Consider the following 22,870-nt stretch of genomic DNA (forward strand, 5'->3'; position numbering starts at 1 on the left):
ACCCTTTGCCTGGAGTACTCTTGAGGTATCTCAAGATTCTGTAGACAACGTTCATGTTTTGTAAGACTATTATTCACACTGACGGGAAACCCGATATTAGGTCTTGTGTGGGATAGATAGATGAGGCATCCTACAAGTCGTTGATATCTCCCCCTGTCTACTGGTGCATAGTCCTTTCCAGAACCAATTTTGTTGGAAGCATTTATCGAAGTATCCACAAGCTTACACCCCCCAAGTATGCATGTTTCTTTTAGTAGGTACAACATGTATTTCCGCTGTGATAAGAATATTCCATATTTATGTCAAGCCAGTTCCATGCCAAGGAAGAATTTTGGATTCTTGAGATCTTTTATGTCAAATTCCCCAGTGAGGAGTCTCTTTAGATTTGTGATTTCTTTCTCTACCATTGGTGATGATGATATCATCGACATAGACAATAAGAATAGTGATCTACCTTTCAGGAGAGATTTTCACAAATAAGGTGTGATCTGCTTGACACTGAGTGCATCTATGCTTTGTCACAGAAGTAGCTAACTTGTCAAACCATGCCCTGGGAGATTGCTTAAGACCATATAATGACTTGTGAAACTTGCATACCTTGTTATGGGTGTCAAGGCCGGGGGAAATTTCCATATAAATTTCTTTTTCGTCACCATTTAGAAAGGCGTTTTTGACATCCAGTTGGTGTAAATGTCAATCCTTGTTTGCAACCAAAGAGAATAAGGTTCTGATAGTGTTAAGCTTGGCCACTGGAACAAAGATTTCTTGGTAATCAATGCCATAGGATTGTGAGAATCCTTTGGCTACAAGACCTGCTTTTAGTCTTTCAACTGTACCATCAACTTTGTGTTTGACTTTAAAAATCCATTTACATCCAATTGCTTTCTTTCCCTTTGGTAGTTTATAAACAAACCATGTACCATTCTTTTGTAAGGCGTTTACTTAACAACTTTTCTCCATTCAAGGTGTTTGAGAGCTTCATCAATGGGGGTTGGAACCTGAATATTATCAAAGGCGGCAATACATGCCCAATAATTTGGGGGTAGTCCTTCATAAGAAATAAAATTGGAGATGGGATGAATCGTGCAGGATCTAACTCCCTTACAACAATTAGAATGTCAAGGTTATTATCCACAAGTGAAGTAGATTTATGATTGGATATTGTACCTAAGTGAATGTCTGTGGGAGTTGGATCCGATTCTAACTCTTGAACTATTGTTGTCTTTTGTCTTGTGTATATACGAAATTGCTTCATTGTGGAAGGAGGAGATGCAGGAATGGGATGTGACATAAGGGGGTTGGATAGAGGATGAATGATGTCGGGGTCTAGTCGGAAACAATGTAATGGATGATGATATTCGCTCATATTCTCCTCCTGAATATCAGAACTAGAGTAGTATGACTATTGTTCAAAGAAAGTGACATCCACGTGTTGTAGGTTTTCTTGGTGACATGTGAGTATCATTTGTATCCTTTTTGGAATGGTGAGTAGTTGAGAAAAATAGATTTGGTGGATCTTGGATCAAGTTTACCACGATTGTGATGGTGGATGTAAACAAATGATGTACAATCAAATACTTTTGCAGGAATGTTTTGAGAGATTTCCTTGGTGTGAGAGTATGATTTGACGAGAAGTTAAACCAGACTATAGAGATTGAGAACTCGAGAGGGCATTCGATTGACGAGATAGGTGGTTGTGAAGATGACATCACCCCAAAATTTTTTTAGTACATTGGAAGAGAACATGAGTGAGCAAGCTACCTTGAGAAGATGCCTGTTCTTGCATTTGGCAATCCCATTTTGTTGAGTGTCAGTGCAGAAACTGAGGTGTGATGCCTTTTGAGAATAGAAAAGCGCCAAGATTCAAGGCAAAGTATTCCTTGGTATTGTCGATTTTAAGTGTCTGAATAGATGTCTGAAATTGGATTTGAATCATAGTATAGAACTGTTCAATGATTCACTGTAGATTTATCTTTCATTAGAAACAACCAAGTTAGGCGAGTATGATCATCAACAAATGAAACAAATCAACGATTTCCTATAAGAGTTTTGATATAGGACGGTCCTCAAATGTCACTATGAATGAGTGAATAGGTGTAGATGGTTTGTAACTTAAGCTTGGAAAGGATACTCATATATGTTTAGAAAGTTGACAGAACTCACACCGAAAGGAACTGACATCTTCATTAAGAAATAAGTTTGGAAATAGTTTTGCAAGATACGTAAAATTTGGATGACCAAGACGATAGTGCCATAACATGATTTCGGCATATTTATTGTTGAAAGAGATAGAGTGGTAGCTAGCTAAATTTTTGCAGTGAGGCGAAGTCCAATGAATAACGTAGAGTTTGGAGCATGATTTAACATTGCTAATCGTCTTCCCTATTTTCGTATCTTGAAATTCACACAATTTAGGAGAAAATCTAGTAAGACACTTTAAATTATGAGTCAGCTTTCCTATGGATAATAAACTGTGGTCTAATGTAGTAACATGAAAGACTATTTTCAAGTATATTTTGGCGTTATCATTACGGAACAACACTGATGATTTTTGCGATAGACCCACACGAATAGGGGAATTGTCTCGGCATGGAATATAATTATGAAAGAGGGATATATCACCTGTCATGTGATCTGATGCGCCCTATTCAATAATCCATCATCTGAAAGACCTATTTATATATAAGGTATTAGGGAAAAAACCTTCATTATGGGTTGATATGTCTTTTGATTTCTTTTTTGTTGCAGCTAATGGGCGAGAACAAGACTGTGGTCATCGAGAGTTTGCTATGCTTTGAAGAAAGAGATGACTGATGACTTACTGTGCCGGAAGTAGCATTTGTGATAGAATAGATTCAATGGTAGATTAATGCTCTAATACCATGAAGAATTCTGCCGAGAAAAAGAGAAAGAATTTAAAGAATTCTGTCGAGAGAAAGATAAAGAATTGGAATGAAGAATTTCTCAAATTCTTGATATATTAAATCTTTACATGAGGATCATTGCTTATTTATACACTTCTTCCCTACTTATTTATGGAATGAAATACAATCAAATCAAATAAAATCTGATCTGCCTAAATAAATAAAATTTGATCTGCCTAAATTAAACTATCCATATTTACAATATATTCTACATATATAGATACTATATGCATTATATTAATAATTCAAAACTATCATACTATCATCTCTTTAGCGTGTAATATAAAATTGATGTCATCTACATTTGTAAACCAGATTGACAATTTTAAATTTTGTTTAAATACAAAATATGCATTAAAATGTACATTAAATTACAAGAAGAATTTGAAGTTGAGAGAATTTGAGTTTACTGTAGATCTATATAAATATAACATAAGCAATATCCATAATCATTAAATCTCTAAATTTGTGACAATTTGAAGCCAAAAAAACCATCTTTATGACATGCAAGTTATTTCAAACTTCAAGTGATTAAGATTATTTTATTACATGAAACAATAATAAAAGTATAAAATTTTGAAATTGTACCTTACTATAACTGTTGCAAAATTTAATAGATATCAAATATCTCAAGAGAAAATATTGAATATGAAAATATAAAATCATAATTGAGCATTTATAACAATCAAATATTAATAAAAATACTTTTTTAATTAATATACACTAATATTTAAAAAGGGAAAAATACCAAATCTGTATCAATACGCATGAGATGATACCAAAATCTTATCTTTCTGGTCCTGAACCAAAATTTTGATATCGGCCAAAATTTTAATCCTTGCTCTATGTTACCTGCATTTTCCACGTAATAGTTCAAAAACAAATAAAAAGTAGTGTGCACATGCATGATTAAAATAGTGTACAAGGGTAAGCAAACTGGATACAATCTTTTTGGAAAATTACTGAATCGAGAATAAATTGAAAAAATTGAGAAAATGAAATTGTTATTTGGTTTAGTTTCATCTAGTTTGATTTGGGTTAAATTTCATAAGCACTAGATCTTTCATTCATCAGGTTTTTGAAATGGTAGCTTGTCAAACTGAAGGAACCTATGTAACACCTAGGTTTAGTCCCACATTTAATTATCGGAGAAATAAGTTTCTCATGTTCTAGTAACTTTTGCCTAGTGCTATTAACATTGCCCATGTGGTTCTATGCCATATGCAGTTGTAATTACATTATGGGCCAGTTAGGTCACCATTAGTCATTTTTTCTAGTAAACATACTACAGTTAGTTATGACGTAGAATCTATGCTTCCAAGCAAACATCAAGTCTTATATTAGCCCCACCACTTTTTGATCAACACTGCAAATAATTTTATGGGAATATATAAAGTTCAATGGTGGATAAAACCCTATATAGCCAACTTCAAGCAATTGGGACTAGTGACTTTTTGTCTTATTATACGAAAAATGGGAGTGAGCTGGACTATAGGACTGGATTTTAACGTTAACAATAATGCAAATATAATTGGTAGATGAGATTTCTTATTCTATACACCAAAGCAGTCCACCCATTGTTTATAGCTCTTTCTTTGTTAGAGAAAAAGAGCATGCAATGATAGTAAATATCTTCAGGGTACCTACTTAGTGAACAACATAATTAGGCAAGGGGAGGAATCTAGGTAGGGGAATGCCCTCCACTAGACAAAATGACTTCCCAAAAATGAAATCCAAAAATTCTATCCTTTCTTGCCCAAAGGAATACTTGAATTCTTCCTTGCCCGAACAGTAAGTCAAGTTCTTTTACTTCTCACTGTTGTTCACTTGCTAATGTGGGTAAGGGTCATAGGGAGAGAGGGACTTTCCCCCTTCGAGAGTTTTCTCACCCTAACAAATAGTGCTTCCTATGAGGGGAAGATTCCCAAAACCACTAGCGTGGAGTCACTTTAATGTACAATTGGGTTGAACTCAAGTATTTTGGACCAAGGAATGAAATCTTGAGCCGTTTTGTCTGATACGGGTGAAAATTTTCATTCCGTCCACGGACCGAAACTGACATAGTCAAGCCTCCAATGTCGGTGCACCCTGAGGCCCTATCGGGCTTTCGTGACTCGTCTGGAGGGATCTCCGTTGCCGCGCGACGTCTTCGGAGGCATCGTCGGGCTCGCGCGACATCTCCGGAGGCGTCATCGGGCTCGCGCGACGCCTCAGGCGTCGGGCGTCTGTGGGGATGCAATCACACGGAACAGGGAACAACAAACTTAGGTTTAATTAAATTAATAATTTCAATCAACTTCCAACTATTATGATTGAGATAATTTAAATAGACGTAATTAAAGTCTAATAAAATTATCCCATTATATATATATATATTTAAAAAGAAATGATACACTATATGAAAACGCAGCATGATACACTATAAAAAAAGCAAGACCTGGGTCCTACATCTATGTAGTGTAGTGTATCATGCTGCGTTTTCATATAGTATATTATTTCTCATATTTAAAAGAATTAGTTAATATATTTTATATTTAAAAAATATCGAAACTATATCGGTAAGATACGATACGATACCGAAACAATATTGTTCAAGTTTGAAATCGAAACCTCAGCAAGGGCCGAGATTTTAAACCTTGTTTTGGACTACTTGAGTTCATACTTATTTCACATTTAATTAGTCAGTTTCCTCATCAGATATGTCGGGCTGCAATTTTTAACAATTTGGCAATTTGCAGACTCTTGAATTCATGTATTTGGATATTAGAATTGCAATCAGTTCTGTGTTTGTATTTCTCTGTGAGATGATTCCAAATGTATGGGAAAATGTCAACTGAAGTTTCTATTTTCCTTTTTTACATGCCTCTTTATCTAACAAATTAACCATCATATTCATACCAGGTATATTGTTTGCCTTTACATTATGTTTTACTTAAATTTATGCAGTACATATGGTTCATCACGCGCAGGGATTTCATTGCCTTGCTGCCTTTTCTATCTTAAACTCACCCATTACAACCATTCAGTTATCCAATTCCAGTAACAACTATGTTGTAGGATTTCATACTGGTCAGGTATCATTTACATCCCTTTCCCACTATTTTCTTATGCTTGATTTTTTTCTGAAGACAGTTCCAATTTTTAATGATCTTGTATTTGCCATTTTGTCCACATTTCAGGTAATGGTGCTTGACATTGCATCACTAGCTGTACTGTTCTGTACAGATTGTGCATTGGGAACAAAGTCAACAGTAATTTCCACAAGTAATCATACTATTTCCCAACATGTTCTCCAAGAAATCAGTTCAAAGCAACCTTGTTCTCTGGCAGACTCTATAGAGGTGATACTCACCTTCACCAGGGATTCACAAATTGCAATTATTGATAGCAGATCTGGGGTTATTATAGGCTCCAGATTACTTCAACCAAATAAGGAATCCGTTGCAGTTTCCATCCATGTAATAGGTAAGTAGTTGGACAACGCATTAGTTGAGGTACTGAAGATAGTTTAACAACATATAGATTCTGTATATATGTAGAGGGCTCTGTTACACTATCTGAATCAATCACTGCTGATCTTGAGAAGTGCTCCCAGAATCTGCCAGATGAAACTTCTCAAAATGCAAACAATGAGTTGACAGAGAAAACAGAACAAGGTTATCACTTGGAGGATGCTCTGGACCACTATGAAGTGTTAAAAGATCCACTACTTGTAATTTGTTTTACAAATGCCATCTGTTTCTATTCACTGAAGTCTGCGATGGAGGTTTGCTGGTTTAAATATGCATATTCTTTTTTTTGTTTTGTTTCATTACCTGAAATAGTACATTATGTAATCATTAGGGAAATAACAACTTTACCTATAAGGTGAACCTATCACAAAAAGTTTGTTGGTCAATGACTTTAAAGGTAGATGATATGGTGTCTGGATTGGTGCTCCTATATGAGACTGGAACTATTGAGATAAGGTAAAAGACCAGCTTATTGTTTTTTTTTCACCGTTGATAGGTATCTTGATTGAACTAGTAACATGCCATTTAAGGCTTGGATTTTCAGCCTAACTTATTTTATGTCTCTGATAGGTGTTTGCCTGGTCTGGAAATTAAAACAGAAACCTCTTTAATGTCCATACTCCGCTGGAGCTTCAAAACAAACATGGACAAAACCATGAGTTTTTCTGATGATGGGAACATTGCTTTGGTAAGTTTACTCAACCAATGAACTTCTAAACCCTTGATTCAAAAAACTCAGATGATTAGCTAGTGCTTTATATAGCCTATGTATTCTATCTCTGTAAAAGTCAACAAAAATACTATGATAACTGATATCCTGTTGCTAGTATATGTTAGCTATTTGGTTAAAATACCAGTAAGTACTCCAGTATTTATTAATTAAGAACAAACACGTTAATTAAGAATGATCATTCTAGTCTCTAATACATTTGTAATGAAACAGATCATCAAGTTCACTAATATTGGGTTTCAACTAATCTTGGCCATAACTCTAAACCCTCTTCTGTTGATGAAATTAAAAAAGTATGGACTCCTAGAATTTCCTAAGTGGCTATTGATGGTACAGTAAAGCTTCATAGTGACATCTTAGGGAATGTATAATTGTATGGATAAATTTAGATGCTACAAGGTTAGGAAAGTTGATCAAAATGTTTTCTGGAAGAAATTTAGTTAAAGTTCAAATTTTCATTTACTCATAAGGTAATATGATAACAGTTTGTTTTAGATTTAAACTCAACTGCTGTCTTTACAGACCTTTTTTGCGATTCAATTTATCTCATCTTTCACTATAAATACTTTGCATCTGCCAACTTTGATTGCCCAAGCCAACCACTATTGGCTTCCTTCTAGCTGCAAGTATAAAGTTATTTATGTTGCTACCTGGCTAGGAGATTTTTCAGTGGTATAATTTAGTTTTGGAAAAACCTCTGGTCTTTTATTATGGTTTCTTTCATATTTAGACTAACATACTTAGCTCTTTCATAATAAATTGAATTAAACACTATGTAGATAAGTTGTTGTCATGATAACTGCTAGGAAGAGATGCTAGACGATTACCATTTCTGATGGAAAAGCATTACTGCCATACTTTCATTTTATTGTACATATCATGTTCCACATAATTTGTCTGGGTATTAGAATCCAAAGTTTAAAATCTCGACCCTGCCGAGGTTTTGATCCCAGGCTGGAATAATACTGTTTTGGTACTGTATCATATCATGTTGATACAGTTTTGGTACTTTTTTATTTATATATATAGTAATTATTAGATAAATATGTTTATTGTATATAATTTAAAAATAAGTTGTATATTGATTTGATATAAGTTCTCAATTTTGACCATCTTAATATTGTTAAACAAAAATAAATAAATATATTTTTCTTAAAGAAAATTGATCTATCAATAACTCGAATTAAAATTGATAGTTGATACATCATAATAAGTTACCTTACGAATACCAAAAAGAGTGATGTGAATCAGATGGAAGTATTGGTTTTTGCAACATTCTAGTTAGATCAACTCCATAATTCTCCAACACTCAGATTAAATAATCATCCCATGACATGCAATATTGATATTGATTTCTCCACATGTCCATCAGCATATCTCGATTCACCACTTGAAATTGGACTTGAACTGACACCACTAGAATCAGAACGGATATAGCCACAGGATAAGAATAAACATACGTCCCCGAACTCTGACATGATGGATCACCATAAGATGTATCAGAGCTATAATAAGAAGGTCGAGAATACGATGAACTTCGATCAGAATCAATCTCAGCTAAACTCTCCCTCATATCTCAATAATTATGAGCTTCCTTCTGTTTAACCTTAGATTGACGTCGATACTGAGTCGTAATAGTTCTGGCTCTGTGATCATCATCTTAAGTTGCATGCGTGTAATCTTTCTCACATGTCCAAGGCTCCAATGTTGGAGTAGGGGGAACATAAGTTCTACAACTACCAGATGCATCACCACTGTTATCACTTTCATGAGTACTTGCACTGCTATTGACATCACTATCATTATTTCAAATTTCTCGTTGGACTATAGTGTCAGAAGGTGATGATGTTTCGTCACTGTCATCATGTTCTTGCTCATCAATTGCATCGAGTGGATTTTCACTAATTCTCAATTGACCCATTTCCTTAAAAGCAGGAGTTTTGACTTTTCTTTTCTCTTTAGTAAAAGTTGCAGGAGCTTCCTCATCGATATCTCCTCTAGTTTGTATTTTTTTCAATCTGCCGAGTAAGAAATTCAGATGGTCGTGGTGGGTCTCCTGCTTCATCAAGTAATGGATTCTCAACCTTAACAACGCTCCACCAATCCACCATTGGATCATTCTCAGTTTGGACGAATCCAATAGCAAATGGGTCTACATCACCAGACTCTTGTTCTTCCTTCTTTTCTGTTATTGCTCTTAGTTAAAGACGCATATTATAATGAACATAGACTATCTTCTCCAAACAACGATAAGAAAGACGATTTTGAACTTTTGTATGAATGAGAGAGAAAGTTATCCAATTTCTTTCACAACCACTTGAAGACGTCTGTGAGAGAATCATACTGCAATCTTTTTCAAATTTGGAGTTGATTTTCCATATTGTAACCACTACTCAATTGTAAGATAAATAAGATCAAAATTAAAATTGTATTTATATTTGTTGACAATAATTACTAATGATTTTTACTATATTTACCTGCATCCATTTTATATCTACGTGATACTATAAAACGATCGCTAAAAGAACCATATACCTCTCGAGATAATCGACTTTTATTAATAACCTCAACAGTTAATTCTCTATTTGTTTGTAGTCTTAATATTACATTTTTGAGGGTTGCTAATAGATTTTCATTTGTGCTAAGATTATAATGGTATTGATATGCCGGATTGAGATAATAACCTAAAATAATTAAACATATATAATTATTAATAACAAATATTAAAAATTCTTTATCATTAAAAAATATGCACCTGCCAAATGAATATATATTCCCATTTGATTGTTCCATCTTGCAGTGATTATTTCAATATAAGGTTGATACTTGGTTGATGATTTGTAAACGTCTCTTAATTTCCTCTTTTGCTTCATGAATTAGATGGTAAATATTGCCCATTTGTAGCTTCTTGTCCATATCGACTTTGCATAGAACAATGTACAAGGACTCTACTGCTACAAGAATATCTGTAATATAGTCCCAAAATTTAACTAATATAATAATTTTTTGCATTTCTTTACCTTCGGTTGTGTTAGAATATCAAGAGACTTCCCAATCCTTAAAAGTGAACATGACTTTCAATGCACTTTTTTTCTGAAACAATGATTTTAACAGGAGAAAGTGAGCGACAAACCTAGTCGCAAAATCTCCCTATCAATAAATTACCTCAATAATCCATGAACCTAATGATGATTATAAAGGAATTTTATTAACGATTAATCTTTTTTCACTATTTTCTTCACTATATTGAGTTTACCGATATCTGTCATCATCAAATTAATACAATGTACTACACATGGTGTCCAAAATAATATTTGATACTTTTGTTCCAACAACTCTCTAACTCTCTTAAAGTTGACATCATTATCTGTAATCACTTGTACTATATGTTCTGCACTTATATCTTGAACCACACTATCCATTAAACGATATATGTAAGGTGCATCATGATAGTATGTAGTTGCATCAATAGATTTATGAAATATAATATTTCTATTGCAGTATATTAGAAAGTTGATAATGCTCATCCATGTAGGTCCTGTCCAACCATCGCACATCAACGTAATCCTATATAAACTTCATTGCTTCTTATATGATAGAATCCAAGTCTTAATCTTCACTTGTTCATCTAAATACGGACTAACAATTTCATATGCAATAGGACGTTGAATACTCGGACCGAATTTCTAGATGTTGGACACCATATTATGGTAGTATGTGTTGTTTGCTGCATTAGGAGGAATTTGATTAAAATGAAATAATTTAGCAATATTTTTACCGATTGATTTCTTCTTCTTCTTTGTATAGGCATCATTAATCCAAGTTTGTTTGCTAGCTTGGTCTGGGAATGCTAGTGGATCAATATCAGCAATATCAACTGCACGTCTTCGTCTCATAGAAGGGAAAAAATGACCAATACATCTTTGTGTTGAAGTAATACGAACACTTGCATTCCTTTCCAATGTTGCTACAGTAGTTGACGCCGGAGGAGAATTGAGAAGGGATCAAGATCGAGAAATTGGAAAAAGCAGGTAGAAGGCCGTCGACGATGCCGCTTCTAGGTTTTTGCCAAAAAAGGAAAATTTTTATTAAGCAATCAAACTGACCGTAAATGGCTAAACACGCCTATAAATAGGTTATAAACCAAAACCCTAGCTTGACAAAGTCAAAAATACCAAAAAAAACAAAAATAAAAAATTACTATAAATTGTAAAAAAAAAAAAAGTTCGGAGATGCGGACGGAGTACTAAACAATGTCGGATGGGGCCGAAAGTGGGCCCGCACGGGTTTTACCCTGTACCGAATAAAGGTCTCTGAAAGAGCTTCGAAACGCATTCGACCATGCTCGTTCTAGTCCGTTGAAGTTCGACTCCTCATGTGTTGCCCCTGCATCAGTAGTTGAGTCAGTTCCACTAACATCAGCTGAGCCACTTCCACCAGCGCCAATTATAGTACCACTATGTCTCATATGTTGCTCATATTCATATTGAATTCGAGATGCATGGAGAGCTACGAAAATTTTTTCATCATTTGGAACTTTATCATGACTTTCAAAGTCATCATAAGTTGGTTCTTTAGAACTTCGGCTATCCAAAAGTTCATGTTGTTGTTGTTTATACTTCAATGTTTTATTCCTATCAAGTTTCTCTTTCATTGCACAATGAACTTCTTGAGAAACTTTTGGACATTTAGAAACATATGGATATCTACCAATAAGATGTTTTAGGCGTGTGATCCCATCACCGCGTTCAATCATATCGTAATATAAGCATTGCAAATGAAATCAATTTTCTAATCGACGTGCATGTCTCCAAACTAGATCATAAGATTGTTGTTTTGGTGTCATTAACCTGCATTATAAAAAAATTAAAAATAATAAAAAGATCAAATAATTCAGAATAAATATTCATAATTACAGTATTAATAATATTCTTGTTTTGATGTCATCACATATTTATTATAAAAAAAATTAAGAATAACAAAAGATCAAATAATTCATAATTACAGTATTAATAATGTTAATATTAAAAAATTATATGATAAAAAATATAAAATATTTAATTTTAATTAAAAAATAATAAATAATTAATTAAAATATCTTCACATATGTTTAAGTTTTTAAAATAATTATTAACTTATATAATAAAATTTTTTATCTTAAGATAAAAGTTTAATTATATTAATATTTATCAGTTTAATTAATCATTTATTAATTTATATAATATATAACTACTGTTTATATATTTTATATAATATATAATAAAAATTACTATTCATATATTTATATATAATTTTAAAATTAAATTTATTCACAAAATATAAAATTATGTATTTTTAAAAATCATTTAATAAATAAAAAATTTAAATTATTTATTCAATTCATTTCATAAACCGTTGAATAATTTTTACCATATAATTTTCTAATATTTCATTTATTAAATTATTTAAGTAACAATATATAGAGAATAATTAATAGATAAAATTTATAAAATTTCTTTAATAATTTTATAGAATTATATTATTTTTTTACTTTATTTTATTTTTATTTCATATAAAAATAATAACAAAAATATTAATTTATATATATGAATTATATAAATTAATTGTTTGTTAATATAATTCTGTTTATAATTTTCTATATAATTTATTTATTAAATACTATAATTTATATATATATATATATAATTTATATTATATTATAAAATCAAATTTATTTAAAAGATTTAAATTTATATGTTTTTAAATTATTTTAATAATTAAAAAATTTTGAATTATTTATAGATTTTTAAAATTTTAAATATTTTTTTAATTTCAAACTATTTTAATTTATAAATTTTAAGATTTGATTTTGTATAAATTATAAATTTGAATTATAATTTTAATTAAACTATTTTTAATTAAAAAATAATAAAAATATAAATTTATATATCATAATTATATTAATTAATTAATTATTAATTAATTATTAATATAATATATAATTATCATTTAAATAATAATTATTTATAAATTATATATTTTTTAAATAATCCATCACATATATATATATATAATTTTAATTTGATTTGGAATAAATTATAAATATGAATTTAAATTAAAATTATTTTATTTTTTAATAAAAAATAAATTTATATATTATAAATATATTAGTTAAGTAATGGATTATTTAATTAATTATTAATCTATATAATATATATATAATTATTGTTTATTATGTAATTAATTATTAATTAAAAATTATATATATTAAATAATACTTTATATGTTTATATATATATTAAATAATATATTTTATAAAAGTTTGATATAACACTGATAAAATAAATATAACAGTTATTATAACGTATAAATATATTTTTTATTTAAATATGACAGTTTTAATTAAAACCGTTATATTGAATTTTTTTTAAACCCCTAACTTCTCTTGCGAGTTCGCGATTCGGCATCCGCCGATTCAGCGACCTCTAATCCCGATCTCGCTACGACGGTTCCCTCGCCGCGATTCCGCCGTTGAAAATTTACATGGTACCTGATCGCTGACTTTGCCTCGTTGAGCCTCTGCCGCCGCCTCACCGCTTCACCGCCATTGCCTGCCCTCGCTGATGCTTTCAGGTAAGTAAGTTCGTCGTTTAAATAAGTTTTTTCTCGTAATTAATGTCGCAATCGTGATTGATAGAAGGAATCGAATTGATTCCTTCTATCGTCTACTGTGCTGCAACCTGATGCACGCGATGACCCATGCGAAATTCTCGCATGCGCATGCTGTGCCGATCGAGTGTCGGTGCCAGTCCCACGATAGAACGGTAAAAATCGAGCGTATCGAGCGGTTCGACTCAGTATTTTAATCCTTCCTAGAACCTTATATTACTCAAACTCAAGTATGCGTATCCAACACTTGTGTGTATCCAAGCATCCTCTAATCCATTTTTTTAAAAATGTAAGTGATTGGGTTGTCAAGTGGCGACTCAAAGTGTCAATTAGACTACCAATGTCAGATATGGTATGGAGGGGGTAAAAGAAGAGTTCAATTATTAGAGGAAGAGTCCTATGTTGACACTAGGATTTGGGATCACCTTGAGATCATGTTACCAAACTTTTAGAAAGTGCAAGCTGAAGCCATTTTTTTCTGCGCTAACAAGCTCTTGACAGGATATTACAAGGAACATCACAAAAAAGTACATGGGGCAAGCTAGAAATCCATAACCTGTAGGCAGGTACTATTTTAAGATTTGAGTAGGTACTCACTTGGGTCAAATTCTTAAGCTATTAACAGAGTGAGACATGAATCTATGCTGTTATCAATTTTATTTATGCCTATAATATTTTAGTGTTAGCACCAAAGGTTTGCACCCAACCTATGAAAAGTACCCCTTTGGCAGTTGTTTTAATTTAAGTAAACTTATGTCTTGAAGAAAACTTTTTAGAGTGAATTTTCAGAGAGGATAGGAGTACAGCTATAGATTTGGCCAATTCATATGGCTAACATAATTGCAGATTCTCAGTGGTATATTTATGCAATATCTGCTAGTGTTATTACCTGCAATTTGCCATATCTCAAGGTATTAATATAATTAAGCTAAGGGGTTTGAAGCTATTCTAAGTAGCAAGAATTTGAGGATCAATATTCAAATTTTGTTTGATGCGGGCATTATCACATTTTATTTCTTTCTATCCGACTCTTCTCATATCTCAAAACTTATCCTTGTAAGTATAGTTGTTGAGATCAGTTGATCAATATTGATAAAAAACAATATGATTTTTTCTGATAGATTGTTTATTTCACAAAGATCAATGGAGAAGTTTTAAAGAAAAACTCAATATTCAAATAAATTATGTAGAATGGAGTTAGATTCCACAATAAAATAAATGGTCAAATAGAGAGTGAAAGTGAATGAGATCAGTGAACTTTGCTCAAATTAGGTTGATTTGGAAAACTAGGGGATTTAGTAATTTTTTTCTTCCAATCCTTGCTTGAATCCTAATAAACATGCACGAGATGGCAACTTTTTCTCTCTCTTGAATTCCACTTTTAAATTTTCAACCTTAGCATAACTCAGAATTATCATGAAATAGATAGTTTAACATTATCAATGTTAATAAACAACCACTAACTAAACCATTCGCTTCATCTTTCTCTCATAGAGTTGATTGAGAGAAATTACTACTAATTTAGAGAAATCTATAAACTTGATTATAATGTGATTTAGGTTCCAAAGTTTTTAATAGTCTGGTGTATGAAGTTCCTGCCAATGCGGGATCCCAGGAATGGTCGAACTATATTGAATCTATTATACACAGTCTTACTTTGCATTGTAAAAGACTATTTTTACGACTCGAATCTGTGACCACAAAGTCACACGACGATAACTTTATCATTGTGCCAAGGTTCCTGGTCATCCGTGACTAGAAGCTTTTAATATGAATATTAAATTAAATAAAATAATATTATATTCAATTTTATATGAATAAATATGATTTTAACATTTATTTTAATTAAGGTTTAAAATTCTAAGTTGTGCTGAAGTTAGTCTGTGATTGGAATGATAGTGTTTCAATCTTGTGCTAACGTTTTAATATATTATGTCGGTGACAAATTAGAGGTGGAAGAAGGAGATGAAGAAGAAACAACAACAACAACAACAACAACCAAGCCTTATCCCACTAAGTGGGGTCGGCTATATGGATCCTTTTACGCCATTGAGCTCTATCTCCTATTATATCATCATTTATATTTAAATAAATTTTATCTTGTTTTATTGTTGCTAACCAAGTCTTTTTTGGTCTACCTCGCCCTCGTTTGATATGCGTATTTGTCATAGTTTCACACCGCCTAACTGGAGCATTTATCGGTCGTCTAAGTACATGTCCGTACCACCTTAAACGTGTCTCACGGAGTTTTCCCTCAATAGATGCAACTCCAACTTTCTCTCTAATGCTCTCATTTCTTATTCTGTCCATCTTCGTATGTCCACACATCCATCTTAACATCCTCATCTCCGCAACTCTCATCTTTTGCTCATGTGCTCGAGTCATAGCCCAACATTCAGCGCCATATAACATGGCAGGTCTAATTGCCGTTTTATAGAACTTTCCTTTAAGTTTTAGAGGCACTTTACGATCACATAAAACACCTGATGCTCTCCTCCACTTCAACCATCCTGTTTGTATTCTATGTAAGACATCTCTCTCAATCCCTCCATCGGCTTGCAAAAATGATCCTAAATATTTAAAACTCTCAGTTCCAGACAACTCATCATCTCCTATTTTAATACTTGTCTCATTACGTTCAATATTGCTAAACTTAAATTCCATATATTCTGTCTTTACTCTACTAAGCCTAAAACCTTTCTCTTCTAGTGTTTCTCGCCAAGATTCTAATTTAGCATTTACTCCCTCACGTGTCTCATCTACCAATACAATATCATCTGCAAACAACATGCACCATGGTACGGTATCTTGAATGTGTCCAGTAAGTTCATCCATGATTAGTGTAAAAAGATAAGGACTTAGAGCTGACCCTTGATGTAACCCTATCTTTATTGGAAATGCTTCAGTTAATCCGCCTGAAGTCTTCACTCTAGTCGTTACTTCCTCATACATATCCTTAATTAGGTCAATATATACTACGCTAACACCCCTCTTTTCTAGAATTCTCCATATAATTTCCCTTGGGACTCTATCATAAGCTTTTTCTAAATCAACAAATATCATATGTAGATCTTGCTTTTGCCCACGATACTTTTCAATTAGTTGCCTGAGAAGATGTATAGCTTCTATTGTCGACCTACCAGGCATAAACCCAAATTGATTTTCGGTGACCATAGTCTCTTTCCTTAATCGTTTTTCTATTACTCTTTCCCAAAGTTTCATGGTATGACTCATTAATTTAATGCCCCTATAATTTGCACAATTTTGTACGTCCCCCTTATTCTTATATAAGGGAATTAGAGTACTTACTCTCCATTGATCTGGCATTTTCTTTGTTTTCAATATCATGTTAAATAATTTTGTAAGCCATTCAATACCTTGTTTCCCTAGGCACTTCCATACCTCTATCGGGATATCATCTGGCCCAACGGCTTTTCCATTTTTCATTCCGTTTAAAGCTTGTTCTACTTCTGAAATTTGAATTCTACGGTAAAAATTTAAATTTCTATACTCATTTGACCTGCTTAAATTACCTAAGTTAAGTTGATCACCTACACCTTCATTAAAAAGTTGATGAAAATACCTCTTCCACCGCTCTTTTATTTCTCCATCATTTACTAATACCCTATTGCATTCATCTTTAATACATCTTATTTGGCTAATATCTTTTGTCTTCCTCTCTCTCACTTTAGCTATTTTATAAATGTCTTTTTCTCCTTCTTTTGTATCTAATTTTCGATATAACTGCTCAAAAGTTGTATTTTTAGCTTCATTCACTGTTTTTTTAGCCTCTTTCTTAGCTAATGTATATTTTTTAAAATTTTCTTCATTCTTGCAAATATATAATTTCTTATAGGCTATTCGTTTTTCCTTCACTTTTTCATGTACTTTCTCATTCCACCACCAAGATTCTTTACTTGGTGGTACATGCCCCTTTGACTCGCCGAGTATATTCTTGGTTATTGTTTTCAACTTTGATACCATTTTATCCCATGTCGTAGTAGGGTCACCGTATACTTCACCTAATACTTGTCCTTCTACCTAAGGAGATGAAGAAGAAAAAGAAAAAAAAAAGATAACTACTTAAATTATGAGTTTGTGCTTCATCTAAAATGATATAGTTTCGACATTATCTTCAAGCTAAAAAAATAATAATAATTAATTCATTTTGATTGTGTTGTAACATGCCAAAAGGCGTTCAGTGTCAATATAACATGATACTCATTGACATGATTACATGACAACATAAGAGGCATTACTCATGCCGAGTAGTGCTGAGTAGTATTAAGTTTCGGGAATTTATTGAAACAATACATTTAAACTATGTTGCCTTGGATGGTACGAGGTTTCAAACATTGATTACAATACATTTTATTTAATTATTTATATATAAGAATTTTTTTTTATTTATTGCTCGCATATTAACCGGTATGAATTATTATTTATTAATGATCTAGTACATATTTATATTAGCTATCTACTATTATCTAATAGTTCTACAATATAATTCGTCAAATAATAGCACTAATATGGAACTATTCAAAAGTGATCTGCTGCACCCTGGGTGTGCGCTCGCGTGCGCGACTGAGGAGGCACAAGCATATGGCAGCATTGACTGCTGACTACCACGCGGGTGCGCCCCTCAGGCACGCACGCAGGCACACACCCACAGGCACGCAGTAGATCATATCTCTGGAACTATTAACTCAATAATAATATCACATTACTAATTTTGTGATATATATTATGTATTAATAATCTAACTTTATTAGTTCTATTATTTGTTATACATAATATGTATTGGTAATTATATGATATTTAATGGGCATTATTATTGAATACAATTTATTATCTCATACATGAAATTACTTTATTTGTTATTTTGTCTTTTACTTAACGATTCCAATTTTACCATTCCTGCCCGTCTGCTACATGACACTGATATTTATGTTTTTTGACCATCCGATAATACCTTTACAAATTTTGACAATCATTCTTGGAAGATGAATTGCTTGATGACTTTCTAGTTCTCAATACAAGTTTATTGTGATCCGTAAAGGTCCTTCATGTAAGATATGATGATCAGATTGGAAAATTAATTGTTTTCTTACCTCATATATATATAATTTGACTCCTGTCACTGTTGGTGATGCAATGGCAATTATTGTTTGGGAAAATGGCAGGTTAATGGCTGCGAAGTTGCTTGCATATCTTGTTGTGGTAATAAATCCAGGTTTGTCAATTTTCCATGCTAACTAGAAGGATCATGAACATAAGTGATGATCTTTAGATGTCTAATTGGTTTTGTTTTCAAAATTCAGGTTCTTAGAATCCTTGCCTTGCCTTCATGACAAAGTTCTCGCTGCTGCTGCAGAAGCTGCAATTAATCAATCTATAGATTTGAAGAGAAAACAGGTTTGACGGCTACCATTTTTTAAACAGAAGTAGTCTTTTCTGTTTCCTAGTCTTAGCATCACTTGCGTGGCTGTGGTGCCCCAGAGTACCTCCCCAGGGATAATAGGTGGTCTCATAAGAGGACTTAAAGGAGGTAAAACAGAGAATGACATCAACAGTGACAGAATACTTAGCTATAGTTCCACCCCGCATTTGGAGGAATTGTTCTCAAAATTCCCATTCTCAGACAAACCAAGTACTTCAACTATTGCTGATGTTGGTGAATTGAGAATTGGTCCTCTCTCTCTCTCTCTCATATTGAAATTTCTTTTTACACTGTTATTTCCTCTCCTTGAACAATAAAACTAAAACTTAATACTTGCAGATGATATTGAGATTGATGATCCATTACCTGTGCCATCTACTTCAATAACTGTAAACAAGAATAATAAGAAAGGTTCCGGACAATGATGTTTCCAACAAGTGTATATGACTTAACAACTCATGTAGCCTCACTCTTTCTGCTTTTGCTCCAGATGTGAAGGAAAGAGAGAAGTTGTTTCAGGGATCCACCAAAGATGTACAGCCAAGAATGAGAAGCACTCAAGAAATTATGACCCAATATAAATTTAAGGGGGTAATATTCTTTGGTCTTGCTAATTTATATGTAGTATCTTCCTTTCTCACAAAGCCATTCATTGAAATCCAGGATGCTGCGGCAGCAGCAGCTCATGCAAGAGAAAAACTTGCAGAGCGGCAGGAGAAACTTGAGGTAGTTATTGGTCTTCAAATATATATTTTTGTGTTTGTTTTACCTGTTTGTGCCCTTTCAAGCCTACCGAAAATTCTGCTTATAGTCCTTTGCATTTTCTCCTGATTTTATAGGCAATATGCTTCATGAATGCCTTGTGTTCAATCTTGTAATTACCACAGAGGCTGAGGATTGATCTTTGATCTCTCTCTCTCTCTCTCTCTCTCTCTCTCTCTCTCTCTATATATATATATATATATATATATATATATATAAACTAAGTTATATCCTACTACAAACACGGGCTTTATTTATACAATGTTTGCCTACTGGAAAACTGTCTACAATCCTTTGCATTTTCCCCTTGTGACTTTATGGATAACAAGCATCATGAACTTGCTACATTTGGTTTCATATCCTCCATAAGGTCGACATAGCAAGTGGCATTCTTAGAAAAGGCATCTATTTTCCTACTATAAGTATGTCTTTATTTTGTAGAATGCTTCTTAATCATGAAATTCTTGATGATTGTTTTCTTTGGTGTAAGTCTAAAATCTTTATGTTTATGAATTGTTGTGAAACTAAAATTGATAAACCCTGAATGAATGGCTAGTGGAAAGTCTACTTTTAGCCAGAATGATAAAGTTCAGGAGTTCAAGTTTCAAAAACCTATTCCATGGTGTATTAAAAAGTTCTCCTTAGTTCTTTAAGCAGCAGAATCATGTAATGGCTTATTCATGATGCACTTCATTTGACAAATCCAACTAAACACATTAAGGCTATAATATTATTTTCTGGAGTAGGATTTGAACCCAAAACCTATACCATATTAAGTTGATTATTATTCTAGATGATTAAGAAGGGGATTAATCTCTTTTTTTTTGTATTATTTATAGTATCTGACTGATTAATCAAGCTATCTGGACACAATAAAAAAGGTAAAGGATATTTTGTCATTAAATCATTGAAGAACATGGGTATAGACTCAAATACCATATTGTGCAAGAACATTGGTACATATAGAAGGAATAATCTAGTGAAATTTACAATTTTGTGAGTCAAAATAATTTTCATGATAAGATATATTTCCGTTGTAACTATGCTTTAGATTTTTATGCAAAAGTTGGAGATATTGCGTTACATGGAAAGTATTTCACTATTTAAAAAAAGAGCTTGGTGCAGGTTTGTTGAAATGGTTCCTGACATTCTGCCTTACAAATTTAAATTGCATGGATTTTGATAAAAGATCCTACTATTATGGCAATTATGATCCCAGGAACCCCTACGCCATCTTATTTTCAGCCATGCAACTGATTTTATCAACTTTTCAATTCTTCTAGCAAGAAAGTTCTAATTGGATCAATATTAAAGCTAAGCATGTCTAACAAGTATCATTTTATCAGAGAATTAGCCTACGTACAGCAGAGCTTCAAAATGATGCTGAAAATTTTTCAAATTTGGCTCATGAACTAGCCAAGAGAATGGAGAACAAGAAATGGTGGAAACTATGAGAAGAGTCTTAATCATAGGACAATGCGTTGGTGATCGGCTTTGAAAAAATTTATTGGCTTCACAAGCCAATCAATTGATTCCGATTCTGCAACAAAAGATGAACTGTCAAGGACCTAAAGGACTCCAATTGATTGTTTTCATAATGATTCCATCAAAAGAAATGTGTGCTGCTTATGGTAAGCTAAATTGAGCATTTATATGTATAATATTCATGTTATATTTATTTTTTGCTTGTGCATTGGCTCCAGCACTATTTAGTATTTGATACCAATGTGTAACACCTTGTGTACTCACCAATATTGAGGTATTATCCTCTTTATTGATATTTCATGTTGTCTCATAACTTTATCTCATGGTAAAATTTAACATCAAGGCGAAGAGCTTTTCTAAAAGTCACTCATTTCAGATTACTCCACAAATGAGCATGCTTCTTATAGAGAATTCAATCAATCCTATAAAAATACATAATTTATTTAAAGTCTTGCATCTTTGTCCTAGTCATGTTTCTTTACTTTGATGTTTGTTTCAATACATTTCTGCCCCTTGTATCACAGAAGTATCCCTTGCACTTTAGATGCTTGACGGGAACAATATCTTGTTTGAGCTTCGACAATCACTTCTCTCATTGCATCGGATCACAACATTAAGTCAACCCTAAATAAGCTCACATGGTGACAAACAAGCTCTTATGGAAGTGATTAATCCTAATTGGAATTTAGGTAAGGAAAAATTCAAATAGGATGTTTGGTAGATGGAAAGTCTACTTATAAAGGTGATTAGTCCTAACTGAAAGTTTGACATGGGTAAGTCAGTAGGTTAGACCTACAAGGTAAGACTAAGGTAAGCTTAGTAGGTCAGACGGAGTACAAGTAGGTTTAGATTGCTTGTTTGTTTGTATGTTGATTTTGAAGGTATTAGGAGCTAGAAGCAAAATGAAATAAGCATAGGAGAAACAAACAGAAGCAATCGAGTCAAGTTCGAGGTCAACTCAAGTCAAACTCGAGTTGACTAGATTCGGGCGCTCGGATGTCACTCCAGGCACTCGGATGGTCCAGGCATTCTTGGATGGTCCAAGCGCCCCTGGATGGTCCAGGCGTCCCTGGATGGTCCAGGCGCCCGAATCAAGAAGAATTAGCTTCGATAAAGACAGAAGAGATCAAATCGGATCCAAACACCCGGATAAGAATCCCCGATCTTATCCGGAAGGGTCTATAGGAAGTCTAGAAGGGGCCTCAGTGTCCGGAAGGGTACCCCGATCTTCCCCGATCTTACGAGATCAAATCGGATCCAAACACCCGGATAAGAATCCAGATGTCCGGAAGGGTCTATAGAAGGGGCCTCAGTGTGGAGCACCATACCAACATTAATTCTCATACATCTTCATCCTATGGTGCTGCTG

The 22,870-nt window shown here is 33.0% G+C and overlaps 1 protein-coding gene and 1 pseudogene across 4 annotated transcripts in view; one reads left to right on the top strand and one right to left on the bottom strand.

Annotated features, from left to right (window-relative positions):
- LOC141830770 (uncharacterized) overlaps window positions 1–21,693 on the top strand; it is a 64,423-nt gene extending 42,730 nt beyond the window's left edge. For all 4 annotated transcript variants that reach the window (XM_074718194.1, XM_074718195.1, XM_074718196.1 and 1 more), the window contains 12 exons: window positions 5,871–5,998; window positions 6,104–6,389; window positions 6,464–6,690; window positions 6,768–6,892; window positions 7,007–7,124; window positions 18,998–19,047; window positions 19,136–19,229; window positions 19,314–19,503; window positions 19,594–19,665; window positions 19,745–19,845; window positions 19,918–19,980; window positions 21,363–21,693. In XM_074718194.1, coding sequence (XP_074574295.1) covers window positions 5,871–5,998; window positions 6,104–6,389; window positions 6,464–6,690; window positions 6,768–6,892; window positions 7,007–7,124; window positions 18,998–19,047; window positions 19,136–19,229; window positions 19,314–19,503; window positions 19,594–19,665; window positions 19,745–19,845; window positions 19,918–19,980; window positions 21,363–21,470 — 1,562 coding nt within the window. In that variant the 3' untranslated portion in view covers window positions 21,471–21,693. The remainder of the gene's footprint in view (window positions 1–5,870; window positions 5,999–6,103; window positions 6,390–6,463; window positions 6,691–6,767; window positions 6,893–7,006; window positions 7,125–18,997; window positions 19,048–19,135; window positions 19,230–19,313; window positions 19,504–19,593; window positions 19,666–19,744; window positions 19,846–19,917; window positions 19,981–21,362) is intronic.
- Window positions 8,386–11,922, bottom strand: LOC141830652 (uncharacterized; annotated as a pseudogene).
- Window positions 21,694–22,870: the final 1,177 nt, after the last annotated feature.

The sequence above is a fragment of the Curcuma longa genome, chromosome 6 (assembly GCF_044706935.1).
Source record: "Curcuma longa cultivar G26 ecotype Majalengka, Jawa Barat chromosome 6, ITB_CL_G26_1.1, whole genome shotgun sequence".
NCBI lineage: Eukaryota > Viridiplantae > Streptophyta > Magnoliopsida > Zingiberales > Zingiberaceae > Curcuma > Curcuma longa.